The 21,399-nt window shown below is 39.5% G+C and overlaps 1 protein-coding gene across 2 annotated transcripts in view; it reads left to right on the forward strand.

The window, feature by feature from the left end:
- LOC306871985 (exocyst complex component 6B-like) overlaps positions 1-21,399 on the forward strand; it is a 114,522-nt gene that overhangs the window by 83,862 nt on the left and 9,261 nt on the right. For both annotated transcript variants that reach the window (XM_079420292.1, XM_079420291.1), the window contains one exon: positions 20,276-20,388. In XM_079420292.1, coding sequence (XP_079276418.1) covers positions 20,276-20,388 — 113 coding nt within the window. The remainder of the gene's footprint in view (positions 1-20,275; positions 20,389-21,399) is intronic.

The following is a 21,399-nucleotide window of genomic DNA, read 5'->3' on the forward strand; positions in this document are numbered from 1 at the left end:
CAAGGCGGGGACATGTTGGCGGGCCAGAAAGTTGAAGCCCCCCTCTGAAAGGAGTTCACTGCGGTTTAAGGAAATTTGCTGCTTACTCCCAATTCTCAGTCAGCAATCTCCTCTGGAGAGTCAGGGAATCTGGAGAATGTTCCCTCAGTTATGAAGACTTCTCGTAACAAAACGAGCAATTTTGTTCTCCTTTTCAAACTTCAAGATTGAAGTCCTTATTTGTGTAGCTGATAGCCGATTTTTTTTAAAGAACATAAGATATATAATTCAAATGTTGCAGGCTTTCTTGAGGTTTAAATATTGCCCTGTGTGTGTTAAGTATATACAATTCAGTATTTGAGTGTTTGAGGTCAGTAAGATTCAAAGATAAAAAATAAAAAAAACCCAAGGCTGCATTATTTGATCAAAAATGTAGTAAAAACAGTAATATTGTGAAATATTATTTCAATTCAAAATAATTGTTTCCTGTTTTAATATATTTGAATTGTAATTAATTCCTGTGATGGCAAAGCTGAATTTATTTAAATCATTACTCCAGTCTTCAGTGATACATAGTCCTTCGAAAATCATTGTAATAAGCTGATTTGCTGCTCAAGAAACATTATTTTTTTTTATATAAATGTTAAAAGCACTTATGCTGCTTAATGAATTGTTGAAACTGATACATTTCTTCAGAATTCTTTAATGAAAAGAAAGTTTAAAAACTGCTTTTATTTGAAATAGAAATCAGTTATAACAACGCGAGTCTAAACTGTAACTTTTGATCAATTTACTACAAACTTGCTGAATAAAACCATTAATTTCTTTAAAAAAAGAAAAGAAAAAATCAGACTGATCCAAGATTTTGAAGGATAGTGTATCTTTCCTGTTGTCAAGTCGTCAATATTATTTGTATAGCGCTTTTAACAATGCAAATTGTGTCAAAGCAGCTTTACATCGGTTTGATATAAAGCTGGGTGGCTTTATATCAACTTTATAAGAAATTTAGACGTGGAAATAGTTTGTCGAAATAGTGTCATTCTCCTGTGGCCAGACAAAATCAGCAGTTTAAATCTAGACTAAAGCAGAATCAGATTGTGCAAAGGACTCATCTGGTTCCTGTAGTCTTGTCCCGATGGCCGTTCGGAGACAGGGTCTTCACTGGGGATCAGTCTCTGGGGCTCATCTAGGTGTCCTGGCTGTAGAGGTCATCTCTAGGTGCTGATTCACCATCTGATCTGGATACAGTCTGGATCTGGGTGGCTCCAGTGACCTCGGAATAAGAAAGAAACAGACTAATATTAGCGTAGATGCCATTCTTCTAACAATGTAACAAGTACATGAGGTGTTTTGGGAAGTGTTCCCGGTTCCGGTTGACCTAATTAATGCAGCCTAACAATCCTTTAACGGATTTGAATTCTAGAAATGCGATAGTGTATTATGTGTAAGCCAGGTTAAAGAGATGGGTCTTTAATCTAGATTTAAACTGGCAGAGTGTGTCAGCTTCACAAACAGTGTTAGGTAGATTGATCCAGAGTTTGGGCGCTAAATAGGAAAACGATCTCCCGCCCGCAGTTGATTTTGATATTCTAGGTATTATCAAATGGCCAGAGTTTTGAGATCGCAGCGGACGTGAAGGACTATAATGCGATAAGAGCTCATTCAAATACTGAGGTGCCAAACCATTCAGGGCTTTATAGGTAATTAGCAAGATCTTAAAATGTATACGATGTTTAATAGGGAGCCAGTGCAGTGTTGACAGAACCGGGCTAATGTGGTCATACTTCCTGGTTCTAGTAAGAACTCTAGCTGCTGCATTTTGAACCAGCTGGAGTTTATTAAATGTGCAGAGCAACCACCCAATAAAGCATTATAATAATCTAGCCTCAAGGTCATGAATGCATGAATTAATGTTTCTGCATTTGACAATGAGAGCATAGGTCGTAATTTAGATATATTTTTAAGATGGAAAAATGCAGTTTTACAAATGCTAGAAACATGTTTTTCGAAGGAAAGATTGCTATCAAAAAGTATGCCTAGGTTCCTAACTGATGACAAAGAATTTACAGAGCAGCCATCAAGTATTGGACAGTGATCTAGGTTATTACATGCAAAAGTTTTTGGTCCAATAAGTAACACAGTAATCAGAATTTAGCAGTAAGAAATTGCTAGTCATCCAGTTTTTGATATCAACTATACATTCCGTTAGTTTTGCAAATTGGTAAGTTTCATCAGGTCACGAAGAAATATAGAGCTGGGTATCATCAACATAACAGTGAAAGCTAACACCATGTTCAAGTTTATTTGTATAGTGCTATTTACGATAAAAAATGGTTGCAAAGCAGCTCTACAGGAAATTGTTTCCACAATATATTTATATATTGCAGAACCTTAATATATTTAACTTATGGCAAAATTTGTAATTCTGTATGTTGTCTGAGCTTTGGCATTCTCTGAGGTCCTCTGAGGGGTTGGCATCATCTTTTCTCAGGTGTTCGGTCATCTCAGATCATTTAAGGGTTGGATCCAGACTGAAGTTTCTGTAATTCCTAGTTACCATGGGATGTTAATCCCGTGGCAGAAACAGAAACAAATAGAGACATAATTAGCTTAGCTGCTATTCCATCTAAGCAAAAATTATTTGTTCAACCCAAGCTAAAGAATAATAATAATGTACATTTGATCAGATATAACTATAGTACAAGATTATAAAATGCATTATGTGAATGTTTGGCTAAAGAGATGTGTCTTTAATCTAGATTTAAACAGAGAAAGTGTATCTGAACACCGAACTTTATCAGGAAGGCTATTCCAGAGTTTGGGAGCCAAATGTGAAAAAGCTCTACCTCCTTTACTGGACTTTGCCATCCTAGGTACTACCAAAAGTCCAGAGTTTTGCGACCTTTGGGAGTGGGTTGGATTGTAGCGTGGTAGAAGACAAGTTAGGTACGCAGGAGCTAAACCATTTAGGGCCTTATAGGCAAGTAATAATATTTTGTAAATGATACGGAACTTAATAGGTAGCCAGTGCAGAGACTGTAAAATTGGGGTAATATGATCATATTTTCTTGACCTGGTAAGAACTCTAGCCGCTGCATTTTGGACTATCTGTAGCTTGTTTATTGAAGATGCAGGACAACCACCTAGCAGTGCATTACAATAGTCCAGTCTAGAGGTCATGAATGCATGAACTAGCTTTTCTGCATCAGAAACAGGTAGCATGTTTCGAAGCTTGGCAATGTTTCTAAGATGGAAGAATGCTGTTTTTGTAACATGGGAAATATGATTTTCAAAGGACAAGTTGCTGTCTAATTTAACAGTAATGTAAGTTGCTGTATAATATAACACCAAGATTTTTTACTTTAGAGGACGTAACAGTACATCCGTCTAGTTGTTAATTGTAATCCAAGAGATTTTGTGTACTGTTTTTTGGTCCAATAAGTAATGTCTCTGTCTTACCTGAATTTAATAGGAGGAAATTATTGGTCATCCAATCTTTTACATTTTTTACACAATCTATTAGCTTAGTTTAGAAGATTCATCTGGTCTTGAGATATATAGTTGAATATCATCAGCATAACAATGAAAACTAATCCCGTATTTTCTAATAATATTACCAAGGGGCAACATGTATATTGAAAATAGCAGAGGATCTAGGACAGATCCTTGTGGTACTCCATACTTTACTGGTGATAATTGAGATGACTCCCCATTTAAATGAACAAAGTGGTAGCGATCGGACAGGCAAAATCTAAACCATCTTAAAGCCTGCCCTTGAATACCAGTATAGTTTTGTAATCGATCTATGAGTATGTCATGGTCTATAGTGTCAAACGCAGCACTAAGATCAAGTAATACTAGCAATGAGATGCAGCCTTGGTCTGAAGCAAGAAGCAAGTCATTTGTAATTTTAACAAGTGCAGTTTCTGTACTATGGTGAGGCCTGAAACCTGACTGAAATTCTTCATAGAGAGAATTTTTTTGCAAGGAGGAGCACAATTGAGCAGACACAACTTTTTCTAAAATTTTAGACATAAACGGAAGATTTGAAATGGATCTGTAATTTGCCAGTTCATTAGAATCTAGTTGTGGTTTCTTAATAAGAGGCTTAATAACCGCCAACTTGAATGGTTTTGGGACGTGACTTAAAGATAACGATGAGTTAATAATATTGAGAAGCGGTTGTTCTGCTACAGGTAACAACTCTTTCAGTAGTTTAGTGGGTACAGGATCTAATAAACACGTTGTTGGTTTAGATGCACTGATAAGTTTATTTAGCTCTTCCTGTCCTATAGTTGTAAAGCACTGCAGTTTTTCTTTGGGTGCGATGAATGAAGCTGAAATACTAGACGCAGTAGAATCTACATTTGATATTGTATTTCTGATTTTATCTATTTTATCAGTAAAGAAATTCATAAAGTCATTACTATTAAACTGTGAGGGAATATTTAGATCGGGTGGCGTGTGTTTATTTGTTAATCTAGCCACTGTGCTAAATAAGAACCTTGGATTGTTTTGGTTATTATCTTTGAGTTTGCGGATATGCTCTGCCCTGGCAGCTTTTAGAGCCTGTCTATAGCTGGACATACTGTTTTTCCACGCAATTCTAAAAACTTCCAATTCAGTTTTTCTCCATTTGCGCTCAAGATTACGAGTTTCTTTCTTGAGAGAATGGGTATAACTGTTGTACCATGGCGCAGTACATTTTTCTCTAACCTTTTTCAATTTGAGGGGGGCAACAGCTTCTAATGTATTAGAGAAGATAGTGCCCATGTTGCTAGTCATTTCGTCTAGTGTATTTATGGGTACACAGAGTAGTTGAGATAAATCAGGCAAGTTATTTGTGAGTCTGTCTTTGGTGGCTGGAACAATAGTTCTGCCTGGACGATAAAGCGGAGCCATATAATTAATATCAGTAATATGCAGCATGCACGATACAAGGAAATGATCAGTAACATCATCACTTTGAGGTACGATATCTATATCGGTAAGATCAATTCCATGCGATATAATTAAATCTAGCGTATGATTAAAACGATGAGTGGGCCCGGTGACGTTTTGCTTGACTCCAAAAGAGTTTATTAGGTCAGTAAACGCAAGTCCTAACGTTTCATTTGTATTATCAATGTGAATGTTAAAATCTCCGACAATTAGCACTTTATCAACATTAACCAATAGATCTGAGAGGAAATCTGCAAATTCTTTTAGGAAATCTGTATATGGCCCTGGCGGTCTATACACAGTAGCCAGAGCAAGAGATAAGAGAGATTTCTTTTGCATATCTAACAGTGTAACATTAAGCAGAAGTATTTTGAATGCGTTAAACCTCCTGTATCCTGTTTTCTGAGTAACATTGAGAATATCACTATATATTGTTGCAACACCTCCGCCACGACCAGTCTGACGGGGCTCATGTTTATAACAGTAGCTTGGTGGACTAGACTCATTTAGACCAAAATATTCATTTGGTTTAAGCCAGGTTTCAGTCAGGCAGAGTACATCAAAAGTATTATCTGTGATCATTTCATTTACAATAACTGCTTTGGGTGCGAGTGATCTAATGTTCAGGAGCCCAAGCTTTAAAAATGGTTTTTGTTTATTTATTTTGCGTTTTTCTGGTTTAATCACGATCAGATTTTTTCTAGATCCTGCATTAAATTTATATTTTGACCTCGCTGTTCGGGGAACAGACACAGTCTGTATAGATTGGAAAACGCAAGTACTTCTATCATTTAAGTGGGTAGAACAAAAGTCATCATAGTAGTTATTTGAGAATTGGCATACTAGTCAGATGGAGCGTAGCGTCCTGGAGATGTTGTCCGACAGGACTTCCGCTCCGACTCTGCTGGGGTGCAGGCATCAGCACGAAAAAGCCTAGGACGCTCCCAGAAAAGATTCCAATTATTAACAAAGAGCAGTTTCTGTTCTTTACATCATGACAATAGCCATTTGTTTAACGCAAACAGTCTACTGAACCTTTCGTGTCCTTGTCGATACGTGGGAAGCGGTCCTGACACGATGATCGTCGTCGCGGGCGATGTGCTGCGTACCGTCTCGATCAGGCTCCTGAAGTCCCTCTTCAGTGTCTCCGTCTGCCACAGCTTGGTGTCGTTAACCCCCGTGTGCAGCACGAGAGCACCGATGCTCTTGTCTTCCTTCAGGATCTCGGGTATCTGCGCAGAAACATCGAGAACACGAGCACCGGGGAAACAGTGAGTGTGCACTTTACCTTCAGCTAACGTAGCACGGACGTACCGGACGATGGAGTCTCCGACGATCACAGCGTCGCGTTCCGTCTCGCGGTGGGGAGGGAAGCGGTTCCGGGTGGAGATCTCGAAGACCGGAGGCGGCAGAGGGGGAGAGGTCGTCGCCCGGGGCCTGGCACGCATCTTCCGCTGCTGGTGCACCCAGGGTCCGTGGCGTCCCGGCGCCAGAGTGAAGGACATCTGGGAAGATCGCATTCTGGGTGCACAGGGCCTGTGCAGAGAAACACACAGAGTAGAGGTGGTAGGAGTGTTAGCAGCGTGCTGTATACTTACCTTGGACTTGTGAGCGTCAGCCCGGGATGTTTCCAGTGCGGCTCTCCGCTCTCTCAGCTGGGCCTGCTTCTCCACCAGGTCGCGGATCTGCTTCTCCACGGCCTCCAGCTGCACCGAATGCAGCTCGAATGTGTCCTCACCTGCACTCAAAGGTAGACACAAATCTGCCATTTAAGCAAGTAACAGTGAAACAATGGTAATGTGTGTGAATAGAGTATTAGCAGTGTAAGCGAGATTAGCGGCAGCCACGCTGCCGATGCTAACGGGCTATAAGCTAATAGCAGACTCGAGAAATCAAAATAAAACTAGTGATAACAAGGCGCTCTGATTGGTTTTGTTTTAGAATGCTGTAGGGTATATATTCACACATTATAGAGATCGAAAATGATAGTGTATAAAATTGTTTTTAAGATAGAAAATAGACGATGAATCAATTTGATGGAGCTCAAACTCAAAACACGCAGTCACAAATGTTTCCTAATGATATCTCCCAAGGGTAACATAAGTAAGGGGCCAAGTACTGAGCCTTGAGGTACTCCATACTGCACTTGTGATTGGTATGATACCTCTTCATTTACTGCCACAAATTGATGGCGGTCAGATAAGTATGATTTGAACCATGCCAGTGCACTTCCTCTAATGCCAATTTAATTTTCTAGTCTATTTAAAAGAATGTTGTGGTCGATAGTGTCAAACGCGGCGCTAAGATCTAGTAGCACTAATAGAGAGATACAACCACGATCAGATGATAAAAGCAGGTCGTTTGTAACTCTAATGAGAGCGGTCTCAGTGCTATGATATGGTCTAAAACCTGACTGGAAATCCTCACACATATAATTTTTCTCTAATAGAAGAGAATGAGTGGAATTGTTCCTCAGGGGATCTATAGTGCACTGATGTGATACTGTGGCTGACAGCTGCATGGTTACAATTTTATCTCTAATAGTTGTAGTTGTAATATTCGTTTTTGTAAACTCTCATAATTTTTTTTTTCTGATTTGTGACACAATAAGTAATCTTCATATTGTTTGTGGTATTGGGGGAAGTTCAGAGCAGGTTCAGAGAAATGATTAACGGGAGTGTCCCATTCAAGGAACATTTACACTTATAGTATCAATGTGCCATTTAGTTTCAGGCAGTTGCTGCACAGCATGTACCAACATGCAGGCTTTGGGGAAAAATGGATCTATACATGACAACTAACAGTTTCTAGTTAAGTAAAAGCAAAAGGTTATGACCCTGCAGCTTGAAGTCAAAATGAAAGCAAACTACCACTGAACTATGATTAATGTCAAGGCATAATGTGATCATTATTGAAGAAGTGGAAATACTGGCTAAGAGATGAATGAGCTTATGGTGCAAATAAATGTTGCTTTGGAAAATGAAACTGAAATCTAGCTAGTTGTGGGTTTTCCAGCTGTTTCCAAAATTGCTGTTTGGTATTTCCCTGTCAAACTGCCGTTGGGAGAGGGAATCAAGTGTCAATCGGCTGTCCACGTGATTGCAACTGTTATGCCACCACCTTCCCTTATACGCACATCAATTCAGTCAAAAGTGTTGTTTTTGTGTTTATGTAGTTAAAAATGAAGAATTCAAACCAATATCGGGCCCCACTGACTTTTTATTATATAGAGAAAAAAAAGCACAGAGGCACTCTTAAATATTATCTTTTGTGTTCCACAGAAGAAAGTCATACAGGTTCAGAACGACATTATGCTGAATAATGATGGAATTTTATTTTTTGGTGGTGAACTGTCCCTTTAAATGTTGCTTATATTGTGAGCTCTGACACATTATTTTGATCGAACACCTTAGGCTGTGGTGCTCATGTAGATGATGCAAATCCAAATTCCTGTCCTCTTGCCACTACAAAAGAGACAGAAAGGCCCATAAAAATGAAATAATTTGTTCAGTAAAGACATTTCATTTCACAGTCAATAAGATTTCCAGTCAATTTTTTTGTCATCCACTGACAGTTCAATGATTGTATGAACCATGGAACCTTTGGGGGCGGTGGGAGATTTTAGGACCACCTCTGTCCCACATTCTCTTCTAGTGATGTCAGTAGGATGAACCAGAGCCTGAGTGTGTGTTTGTGTTTTTAATGGAGCCTCTCGGTCAACCGTAGTCTCCCTGAACCCTAACCTGCCTGGTTCAGTAGCTGGGGTCAGACAGACGGCAGTGAAGGTGTGCAGGAAAGAGAGATTGAGGATGAAACCATATGGGCCGTGCTCTTCTCCTCACCCCGTTCAGCTACAGCCTCCCACAGAGCAGCTCTTTGTGTGGCTCCTTCAGGGAGAGATAGAAAGTTTGAAAGAACGAAGACTACCACAGAACATTGATTGTACAAGCAAACCAGCTCTCCTGTCTTTGCTTATGGAAAATAAGTAAAAACGAATGAGAAGGAGTGGAAATGTAGGAAGGAGAAAGAAAAGGAAACGTCACAGGCAGCGCTCTCCTCAGACCATTTCTCCATAGTCGACCTAAACAAGCCAGTGACAGGTGTCACAGTTTAATCGTCCCCCATTTGCTTCCTCTCAATGCCCAGTGAGTGTGTCACGCTTAAATCCATCCCCCCTGCTCCTTCTCAATGGCGTGCTGGTGTGTGTCAGTGAAAGGCCTGTTTGAGGTGCTGTCACAGGTCTCCAGGGGTCAGACGGATGAGCTGCCCTGCTTGTATGGAGTCAGTGAGGGAGCAGATATTCTCTGAGCAGGGGGTTGACATCTCTCTTTGCGGCAGGGTCCCATTCAGCCCTATGAGGATGGCACTGACATGCATCTTCTTTCTCACTCCAGCATGAACACAAACTGTCAAACGATTCCTGCTTCTCCAGCTTACCCTTTTCTGTATTTCTCTCTTGTACATAAAAACACAGTGGATGATGTGAAAGATCAAGGAATCTTAAAAAGACCTCCCTTGTGTTGATCCTAACCTGTATCACTTTCTTACTTCTGCGGAACACAGAAGATATTTTGTTGAGATATTCAGCATATTATGAAAGTCAACAGGATCCACTCTTCAAGGTCCAAAAAGGACATTAAAGTAACTTGAAATTAATCCATACAACTAACTGGTATATCTGAAGTGACAAGATCACTTTGTATGATGAACACAATTTAAGCCACTTTACTGTCAAATCAAAACAAAACATTGGTCAAGATGTTTGGCCACTTGACATGCGTTTATCAATAAGATTTGACAATAGTTGACATTTGAGGTTTGTGATGGTGTTGCGTGAGATGATCAATGCTTGTATTTGATCTAGGAGGGAACAATGACTTATATCAGTATCATGATATAAATATCATGTATGGAATAGTTTCCTTGTACATTTTGTCCTTTTTTTTTAGCCTGAATGTTTTAGACCCCATTGACATTGTATGGACAGAAATGGTTGAAATTTTAATTCTTTAAAGGTGGTCATTAACTTTTTTTATTATTATTTTGTACTGTTCTCTGAGGTCCACTTGTCCACTGTCGTCAAGATTTTTACATAAAAAAAATAAAATCATAATTTAGAAGTAATAGGCTATTTTCTGTCCTGTTTTGATCCCCCTCATCAGAACACAGCAAATAGGCTTGGCGAATTGTAGACTCGGAAGTAACTACGTAAGAAAAACATATTACTGTCGGATACAATATAGTCGGCAAAGCATTTGGAGTCTTTTTTTAACACTGTTTTCATGCACATAGCAACATTGTTGTGCATATTCATCTTTTTAATGTGCACAAATAACTGTGGTTATGCATACTAACTGCAAACTTCACTCGTATTATTTAGAGCACATAGCTGACAACTCTAAGTGATGAGGAAAGAGAACGGGGGAGCGACAGTGAACTCATCCTGGCCCTGGTGCACGTTGGCTGACCTTCCTCTAGTTAACAGCCAGAACCAGACCAGGTGTAATCACTTTCTCCAGCCTTCCGCCCGTCTTTCCGTCCAAGGGAGAGAAAGTAAGCGAGTAGGGGGGTGGGCCAGTCAAGTGGCCTCCGGCCGACCCTGCTCTCATTCCCTCGGAGCCAGCGGACGATAAGCCTGACGGTGCTATCTGTCTCGCTCTTTCTCCCTCTCCGTCTCTCACAGGCTCAGTTAGTATTGGCAGGCCGAGGGGGGTTCGTATGGTAAAGCAGTAAGTCTGTGTGTTATGCATGTTAATACATGCTGGAAAGCGGGAGAGAGAGAGAGAGAAGGGGCGAGCTGACCCTTAGGTAACCTTGGCTTTGGTCCAGTCAGGGAGTCAGACGGGATCTAAAGTCTGAGCCCCTCAACTCGTACCACTTCACCTTCCATTCAGATCAGTCCCGCGCCAGGGGCTATGCCCTCACGGGAAAGCACGGGGGTACTGAAAAGAGAGCCTGGTATAATTTTCCCCTTCTCTTCTTTTTTCTCTCTTTATCCCCTGTTTCTTTTCCCTCTTATTTTTCTTTTATTTTCTCTTCTTATTTTCTCGTTCTCCTCCTCCCTCTGTGAATTTGTATTTAAAGGCTTGACGGAGAGGTTGTTTTACTGGTGTTGCCTCTTTAATAACCTCCATCTCAACCCTCATCACCTTCTTACCGGAAAGCGCAATGTGTTGTAGGCCATTTACAAATGCCAATTTGTTTGCCATTAAGTAAGGTAAATAGGATTTTGTGAATTCCATCGGGATAACAAGCACCAACCTGACCCTTAGTTTCATTTTGTTTTGTTTTTCTCTCTCTCTCACTCTCTCTTTCCCTTTCTTTGGCAGCTGTTTATCTGTTTGTCTTCATGCTGTGGTGATGATGAGTAAGCAGTATTCAGTCTGTAGCCTTTTGGTGACCCTGATCACGAGGGCTATCAGAGTTCATGTCTATAGAGACAGCACCACGCCATCACCAAAAAATCCTTTGATCAGATTTTTATTCATGCCCTGTGAAAGGGGTAGGAGTTCTGTAATGCTGGTTTATTGTCTGTCACCACACCACACGCACAAACACATGCAGATCCACATTCCATCTTCAGTTTCTTACAGCAGCTGTAAGAGTCGTTTTGATTCGTCCCATTTCCTGTAAGCCCTAAAAAGGCTCTTTTCTTATAAACGTGAACCGCCTTGACACCAATATGATTTCTGGAAACCGCCTCGACAAAAGACATTGTGTGTCATGCTGGTAATAAAGCTGTTTTGAATTTCCTTTTCATATTTGAATATTCCACAGCATTTTATCCTGTTTCAGCACATTTTGGAATAGAGCACATTAGTTAAGTTACAAAAGTAAAAATCACGTGTTTTCTTCATAGACAAAGTGCTTTTTCTAAACTATCTTACAAAACCTTTAAAAATAGACCTTTAAAAGCAGTTATTTAAAAAAAAATTTTAAGAAAGTCAAAAATCACAATTCCTGATTTAAAAAAAACTACACTACTATTTGTATGTGCATGTCTCTGTCTGTGTGTATACATATACAATACTACTTAAGTTTGGGGTCTGTAATAAATCCAAGTCTCCTGTGCTCACTAAGTCTGAATTTATTTGATCAAAACTAAGTAAAATAGTAAAACCAAATGCTGATTTGGAACAAGGAACAAGGAAGTTAAAAACAGTTGTGCTGCTTAATACTTTTATGAATACCATGATGCATTATTTCATGAATAGTTCAAAAAAAGTATTTAAAATACAAATTTTCTTTTGTATTCAATCTTTTGTAAAATCATTACTGTCACTTTTGATCAATCCTCAATAATTAGAATTTTCATGTAATGTGAAGGCACAAATCTATCATGTACATCTTCATAATTCTTTTTTTATATATTTGCTTCAGAATAAGAGTAATCTATGTCAGTTTTGAGTATATTAGGTAACATACTGTATTTATATCAGGCATAGAACATTATTTTGATTGCATGTATTTAAGAATAATAAAACCTCTCTAGTAAATATTTCAAACTCATTCTTTTTTTTTTTCTGTCCGGTGTTCCTCTCAGCTCTTCTTGCACATTGCAGACTGTTTTAGATTCTTGCTCCCAGCTCTTAGCTCTGACCGTTCTGTCACACTGCTGCTCCAGCAATAACTTTTACCTTGTCGGAATCCACAGGAAGGTAAAAGGGAGGTCATGTCTTCCCCAGGCCAGTGCCACGTTTTTCAGTCTAACAGTTATTAATTACCACCAGCAACACCTTTAAACGGGTTGTGTGGAGAAATGGACAGTGAAAATGAGCTCATCTTCCACCTGCAAGACATTACTATTCATCCATAGACGTTGGTCATTCATTTATTAACACTCATTCTTAGATGATCTGTCCTGCATTCGACCGAAAGGGCTTATGACTGTTTTGTTGTCATCTTGACCTGGCAATAACTCTCTTTTCTGAATGGACAGGAAGTTGAAATTGAGGCCAGCTCTTCCCCTAGGCTAACATAAACGCTGTCAAATGTCCATGAATTACAGTCTGTAACTCAATTAAAATAAGTGTCAAAACAAGTCAACCAGAAGGTCACAGAGAGTATACAGAGGGCTGTGCCAAATCAACTGTTCTGTGACCCAAAGACTATGTAATATATAAAAAATGCTTTATATATTTATTTATAGTTATAGTTATACATTATTATTGTTTTTTTAATATTGGAAAACGTTTTGTAATACTTCTGTCATAGTTTGTCATCCGATTTTACTAAGATTTCAGTGAACCAGGTGTTTCTAAGGTTCACTTACACAGCTAATTGAAATCTTTAAATGTTTCAGAAATGAGACTGTTTTGCATTCTGTAGGATTTAGCCACTTTCCTCAGGTCTCTGTGACTGCTTCACCACACCATAACCCCGGAGATAACTATTCCTTGTCTGAAGAGGACAGGAACGTAAGTTTCAGGCCAAGTCTTCCCCAGACTATGGCTTCTCAGACGTTGCGGCCTCAGGAAGAGGGCTGTTTTCAGATGTGGCTTGCTAACAGAGCGAAAAGAACTGATAACAGAACAATGACCCGAGTGAGGTTCAGCTTAGAGTGTATCGGCCACCGCAACCATCGCCATTTTGACCACCCACTGACCCCAATCTCCCTCATGCGTTTTGGACCTGCTTAGAGTTCCCTCAGCAAAGTTCATTTTGCAGTTAGAGATTGGGAGTGTCCTGTGATGACTTGTTTTTAACATCGACCTAGGTTAATAAATGTTTTCAAATGTGTTTTTCTATTGTTAGCTACCGGTACATCTCCAAAAATTTGAATGTCGTGATTTTTTCAAAAAGTGAAACTTTCATATATATTTTAGATTCATTACATGTAAAGTAAGACATTTCTAAAGTTTTTTTTGTTTTAATTTTGATGGTTCGAGCTTACAGCTCATGAGTAAAAATCCAGTATCTAAAAATATTAGAATATTTCCTAAGATCAATTAAAAAAAGGATTTGCAAAGCAGAAAAGTTCAACTTCTTTAAAGTATGTTCATTTATGCACTCAATACTTTGTCAGGGATCCTTTAGCACAAACTCCAGCATCAATGAGGAATGACATGGAAGTGATCAGCCTGTGGCTCTGCTGAGGCACTATTGAGCCTTCAGCTCGCCTGTATTGTTGGATCGACTGTTTCTCATATTTCTCTTGAAAATATACCATAGATGCCATATGGAATTCAGGTCAGGCATGTTGGCTGGCCAATCAAGCACAGTAATATCATGCTCAGTAAACCACTTGGAAGTGGTTTGGCACTGTGGGCAGGTGCTAAAGTCCTGCTGGAAAAGCAAATCAGCATCTCCATAAAGCTTGACAGCAGATGGAAGCATAAAGTACTCCAATATCTCCTGGTAGACTGCTGCATTGACTCTGGACTTGATAAAACACAATGGAACAACACCAGCAGATGTCACGGCACCCCAAATCATCACTGACAGTGGAAACTTCAAACTGGACTTCAAGCAGCTTGAATTCTGTGCCTCTCCAGTCTTCCTCCAGACTCCAGACATTGATTTCCAAATGAAATGCAAAATTAAAATTTATCTGAAAAGAGGACTTTGGACCACTGAGCAACAGTCCAGTTCTTTTTCATCAGGTAAGATGCTTCTGATGTTGTTTCTGTTTCAAAAGTGGCTTGGTAGCCCTTTTCCTGAAGACATCTGAACTTGTTGACTCTAGCTTCAATCCACTCCTTGTGAAACTCTCCCAAGTGTTTGAATCAGCTTTGCTTGACAGTATTCTCAAGCTTGCGGTCATCCCTGTTGCTTGTGCACCTTTTCCTACCCAAATTCTTCCTTCCAGTCAACTTTGCATTTAATATGCTTTGATACAGCACTCTGTAAACAGCCACTCCTTTCAGTAATGACCCTCTGTGACTTACCCTCTTTGTGGAGGGTGTCAATGATTGTCTTCTGGATCATTGCCAAGTCAGCAGTCTTCCCCATTATTGTGGTTTCAAAGAACAAGACATACCCTGAATTTATACTTAAGAGATGGTTGTTTAATGAAACTCAAATATAAATATTCTAATATATTGAGATACTGGATTTTGACTTTCATGAGCTGTAAGTTCTAATCATCAAAATTAAAATAAACTTTTGATGTTTACATGTTATGAATGTAAAATATATGAAAGTGTCACTTTTTGAAATGTTACAATAAAAAAGTTTTTCACGATATTCAAAGTTTTTTAGATGTACCTGTATATACCTGTATTAGCTAAAGACAATGAGTTGAACGTTCTGACCATGTTTCTCCTTTATTTTTATTCCCTCTCTTTGACCTGTCTCATCTGAATCCTGCACAACTCCCTCTTCTTCTTCTCCTGCTCTCCCTTGCTGCCTCCTTTTCCTTTCCCTCTCCATCATTTTTCTCTTCCTCCTCCACATTGTCTTATTTTCATTATAAAGCCCTTTATTTATTTTAAATTGTTTGGTCTCGTCTCTTACTCCTGTTTTACTCTTTCTCTTGTTTTGATTGACAGTTGCTGTTATCTCCAGCACTGATGCTTCTAGGACTTTGACATTTGAAAGTGTTTTTTGACGGAAAAGAAAGCACATGTTCAACATTGTTAATCCTTGATGATTGACATGAATATCCTTTCCCAGCAGTTAAGAGTGTGTATGTTTGCATAGCCTGAGATTTATGTTTGAGTGTCTCATGCTTGCTGCTTTGCTGGATGCTTTAGCGTAGATGGAGCCTAAGCCAAGATAACCTCTATGGATAACCTCTGAACTCTGTGTGCTACTACTGTGCAGACTGAAATATGGCTTGAGAAACAGGGAGCCGCTTTTCTTTTTTTCAGTACCCAGATACTGCTTATCATTTTCCTCCCGGTGAACTTTGACTGATGTTGAATAATGCTTTAGTTGCTGCTGCTCCTCCTTTTTTTCATTCTGCTCCTCTCTCTGCATTCCCATGATCCAGAACCACGGAAAGCTGAGCAAAGTGGTTTTGATTCAGACCTCTGTTCATTATCTGCACAGGTCATTTTTAAGATAAGACTCTTTTTGGCCTTCCTCAGTAACATTAACAGATTTCCCACAGAAACCTCTAGAAATAACCATAAGGATCAGAATGCATGGATGTGAACTAGGCATCTTAAAAGTTGTGAGTTCGAAACCGCCTTGTCAATTGACTCGGGGTGGACAGGATGATTGGGGATCACAATTTTTATTTATTCTATAGACTGTTTCAACGGCAACAACATAAACAAAGGTTACTGCGCATGCGCGCTTTTGTGGCCCTAACTTAACTTCCAGTAGACATCCAAATAGAATCAATAACAACAGCTAATTCCCTCTAGAGTAGATTATTTTTTGATAAGCAAAATATGTTTGCTGCGTAAATTAGACGGACTGAGATGCAGCGATAACTACTTGAACAGACTTATTAAAAATGCAAATTCATTCTCTGCCAGCAGGATGCACTTTAAAGCAGGAGAACTAGAGGTTTCCCCGGTAACGACTGTAGACAAAGCAGCGCTGAGCTCACAAACGCTGCTTTATCAGGCATATAACATGCAAGATGAAATGAAAATGACATCGGACATTTTCTAAAGAGACAGTGATATAAAAACACCTGCGCCTCGTTTAGATTTTTAAACGTGGATTACGTGCTCATGTTTATTCAACGAAGCCTTTGGAAAATCAGTCAGTTTTGATATCTTGGCGGGTCGCCACAAATAAATAAATGTATGGGAAACACATCCCACAGCACAACAACCTGAGCCCAGCTTCATTACTCATCACTTTAACTTTAACTGCGTTAGTATCCGGCGTCACTAACCAGACCGATAAACAAACATAGACTTCAACTTCAAGTTTCCACTCTCTGATTTTTCCACCATTTTTATTAGCCATAGACCCAACAATTTTGCTCGTCAAAATGTTTTGCACCCCTTTCTTGATCTCTTTTTACTCTTATTGAAACTGCTCCAACACAATGTTGATCTGAAGAAAATTAGGTATTGAAACATCTGACAGGGAATCAGTCATAAATGTCAGAGGCTTATCTAATTGAACACTTAAAGGGATAGTTCACCAAAAATTGAAGATTACTTTACATGGTGAACAGATTTATGTTTCTATTCACAAATAAACATGATTAATGCACATACATGGAGAACATCAAATATGATAAAAAGAATCTCAAACGTGCTTGATGTTAGAACCAATTAGGATTGTTCTTAAATTTGTTTGCATCAAGCATGTACTGCTGATCTTCCATTTCCACTTCTATTTCCATTTGCTCTCTGTACGTGCATTGATCAAAGATTTGTTTTTTAAGCATCAAAGTTTTGGGGGAATTGACTTCAATAGAGGGACAAATCTCTCAGGGTTTATTAAAATGAATGAAAGTCATATGGGTTAGGAAGAACATGACAGTAAGTATTTGATGACAGAATTTTCATCTTTGGGTGAACTAGGCCTTTAAACTAGGAGGATTCTAATTTTTTGATGAGTATATCAGAGAAAACTGTTTACAGATCATTTGAAGAGGCTGACAAAGATACTTACTATACTCTTGATTTCAGTTGTTTTATTTAATTTTTACTGGCGTTTTTCTCTCAGAGCACTTGAAGATGTTACGAATCTCTTATGCTCATATTTGCTCCCAGCAGACATTTATGGCTGCTGTGTCTGTATCGGATTTGCTGGTCGTTCACATTTACGACTGTGCACTTGAGCCCATTTGTTGCGGTTCAAATCAGAACTCTCATACCAGCCCATTGTGACTCATCCTATCTTTAGTAGACTTTTAAAAGACATTGTATTAAGACGTAACCTGAAGCTACTCTGCCAGATAACTGAGTAGGCCCTTCTGAATATAGGACAGCCACAAATAGGTTTTACTAAGTTTTACTTTGGCCTCTTTTTCTGGTTGTTTTTGGTGAGGATTATTGTTATTGCTTTCTTTACCAGGCTTATATCTCTTTTCTGTGCTGGTTATTATCAATGTTATCGTTATTCAGGCTCAAGCTCAACTGACTTTGGCCTGCGTGAGCCTTTGGGGCTGACGGGCCAGTACTAGAATGCACTAAACAACGCTGAGAGCCAGAGGGCAGCCAGAGGTGAGAGAAGAACTAACAAGAAACGGAGTGAGAGGAGAAGGCGTGGATGAAGTGATAGTGGCAGTGATGGCACAAAGAGAACAAAACATATTAGCTTTAGTGACTAGAGAACGCAAAACTAATTGACTTCGAGGTTAAGAACGTTATTCTCTCATCTTAGTTTTCCTTCTTTTACATAGCAGCTCATTCGGGTTGCCCTCATTAAGTCGTAATGAATAATTGTACTTCATTGGCTGGTTTTTCACAAGCCGTTGTTGGTGGCTACTAGGTTACTGGAGCATAGGTGATCATTACATAACAAGCTCCCCACCAGAGCATTTTTAGATTTATTGCAACAGTAAAGTGGCAAATCAAACCTTGTTTTTCCAGAATGCTGCCAGAAAGAGCAAGAAGTCTTAGGGGAGAAAAGAATAACATGGCAGTCAATTCCCAACACCCCCAGGCTATTAACGAGAATAGCTATTCCTGCCGCATTCCAAACAAACAAGTACGACGGTCGAAATAACTGTTATAAGCCCTTATCCAAACGGCCCAGAGCGGGGAGAGATAGTGTGGACGAGGGGTGACGCTGAGGCTGTGAGGGAAACGAGAGCAACACATCAATGTGCAATGTCATGTTTTCTTTCTTCCCTCCCTTTCTCTCCATCATTCTTTCTTTTAGAAGAATGAGAGGAAGTGATAATCCAGCGCCCGCCCACCCCGATGCCCCAGCTCCTCTCTAGCATAGCCCTCTGTTTGTTCAGAGAGGGGCCGATAACACTGTCGGGGGTCACGCCGAGGTCAAAGAGAGAGACCGAGTGGAAGTTCATTGGGAGTTGAAGGCGGGGCGGAGAGGCAGAGCGGAAAGGTGAAACCTGGGTCATGGACGAGTTTGACACACTAGCTCGCGCTATGTGGAATGCAAGTGCATTCAGATTACAAATGACAGCGGCAAAACCTGGCTTCTCTCTCTCTCTGTCTCTTCTTCTCAGCCTTACTGCCTTGGTGGGTCTGTGCAGACCATGCCAGCGGGAAGAAGAGAGAAGAAAGGAACAAACAACATATGAATGCAAATCCAAAAAGCACTTATCTTACGCAGGTGCTTATCTGCCATCGCACAGGGTGTGTGCACATGGTTTGAAAAGCAGGTGATTTAAGTTATTGTTTGTCAAGGTTGATTTCAGATGGACTTAATAATTGCTGACGTAAATGCTTTAGTCTGATATTGTACAAGTATTTTTTTTGTGAAGTCGGACTAAAGGTGACTTCACATTTACTATTATTCGTCCAAATTTACCGTTGTTTTCGTAGGCGAGGTGAAACAATCGGGAGAAATATTTCCCACATGGATCCCACAAAGCTCCTTGGTTTGAAAGTGACTTCATTGATACACTATTGAAAATTTACCTTTTTTCCCACAAACTTTCGCTATTTTTGTTGCCTACGAAATATATTCACTTAACAGACCTAGGTAATGCAATTTTAGCTTGGCTTCATCTTGGATATATAAACTTTAATCAAACTTTGATTGTTTTGTGTGCTTATGCTGAAAAAGATATGTGACGTATATTTAATCCTACAAATTTTCACTATATACTTGGAAAGACAGCTGAAGACTGTAGCTTGACGACACAAAAACCTGCTGTAGCTCAATTATAACAGTGAATTTAACATACTTATAGCTATGTCTTGCTGTCATGGATGTATTTTCCTCGTACACACATAGGCACATGTTTTTTCTGCGTCCTTTGTACATCTTTGTGATTGAATACAGAGATTGTTGTATAGTCATTTGACTTTTTTCTGTTTGCAAGTTTGATGACACATTTGATTGTGTTTGTTTGCATTCCCAGCACTGAATCTGCGTCTAAATGTGTGTTTGTGCGAGTGGGTTTGTTTGGGAGGGAGGAATGTGCTCTGTTGTTTATTGAGCCAGTGCTGAGGGGTGCATTTTTGGCCAGGCTCCAGCAAGGTCAGTAGCTGGCCGGGTCAATCACGGGTCATTACCGGCCCATTGTAGGGTCAGGTCCGGGTCAGAAAGAGCCCTGCGTTCAGGGTGAAAGAGTGTAAATGGCTGTTCTCTCTTTAACCTCCCTCCATTCTCCTCTAATCCCCTGCTTTGTCATGTTGCTTTCCCCTATGGCTCCTCTATAATCTCATTTAAGAGGCCCTGCTCACTTATGTAACATTGGGAGAAGTAAACTGGCCTGATCTAACAAGGGCCAGCGATGGTGTTTAATGAACTTGAATGATTTATCTTTGTCTTTTCTTCCCTGCAACTCCACCGTTTTGTTTAGTTACTGGATCTCTTCACTCAGTGGGACTGGTCCACGTATCTGGCTGACTACGGCCGACCCACCTGCAAGTACCTGCGAGTCAATCCTCACATGGCTCTGGCCCTCCTAGAGAAGTGAGTCTCACAATGGTCTCTCGCTCTTCTCCTCACTCATCAAACCACATGCACTTATGTTAAGACATCAGATCACATGCAAACCATATTTTTTTCCTCTCATCTCTCATCTTATGTTACTCATATGAGCAAGATTTCTCGGTCGTAAGTACTCTGCATTTGGTGTTTGTGATGAGAGTGCCCTTTACATGGGTGATTTTCATTAAATGTCCAGGTAGTATTTCACCCTGAAAAATAATTAAAAACAATACTTGCATGTCGAAAATAGGGCTGTCAAATTGATTAATCGCAATAAATCGCCTCCAAAATAAGTTTGTGTTTACATAATGTATGTGTGTGTACTGCATATATTTATATGTATATAAATACACATTCATGCATATATATATATATATATAAATGTGTGTGTGTGTGTATATGTATATGTGTATTTATATATGTGTTTGTGTGTATGTACGTGTGTGTGTGTGTGTGTGTGTGTATGAGGGGCCGTACAAGCCATAATTCATTCTGGTGCTCTCACGTACATATATTTTTGATTTCTCACACATACATTTCTACTCTCACACACATACATTCTCCTTACATATACATACATATATTTCTGCTTTCACACACATACATTCTCCATTCACACATACATTCCTACTCACACACACACACACACACATTCTCCATTCTCATACATACATTTCTGCTTTCACACACATACATTTTCCTTACACATACATACATTTCTACTCTTTTTCACACACACATACATTCTCCATTCACATACATATCTAACTTTTTTTTTTGGTATCCATTACTTCCTGTTTAAGTAGGAAGTCACTCTCAGACCAGGAATTACATGCGCAGACTTGCTCAGCTCATCCTAACCCAACTATGCTATTCAAAGTCATCCTGTTTTCTTTTCAAGTACATTTTTTTTAAATTTATCTTAATTTTAAAATATCGTTATGTAACCCACTTGTTCTACAGATCTATGCACAAAGGATGCACTGATCCGGA

Source organism: Barbus barbus, assembly GCF_936440315.1.
Source record: "Barbus barbus genome assembly, chromosome: 1".
In the NCBI taxonomy this organism is placed as follows: Eukaryota; Metazoa; Chordata; class Actinopteri; order Cypriniformes; family Cyprinidae; genus Barbus; species Barbus barbus.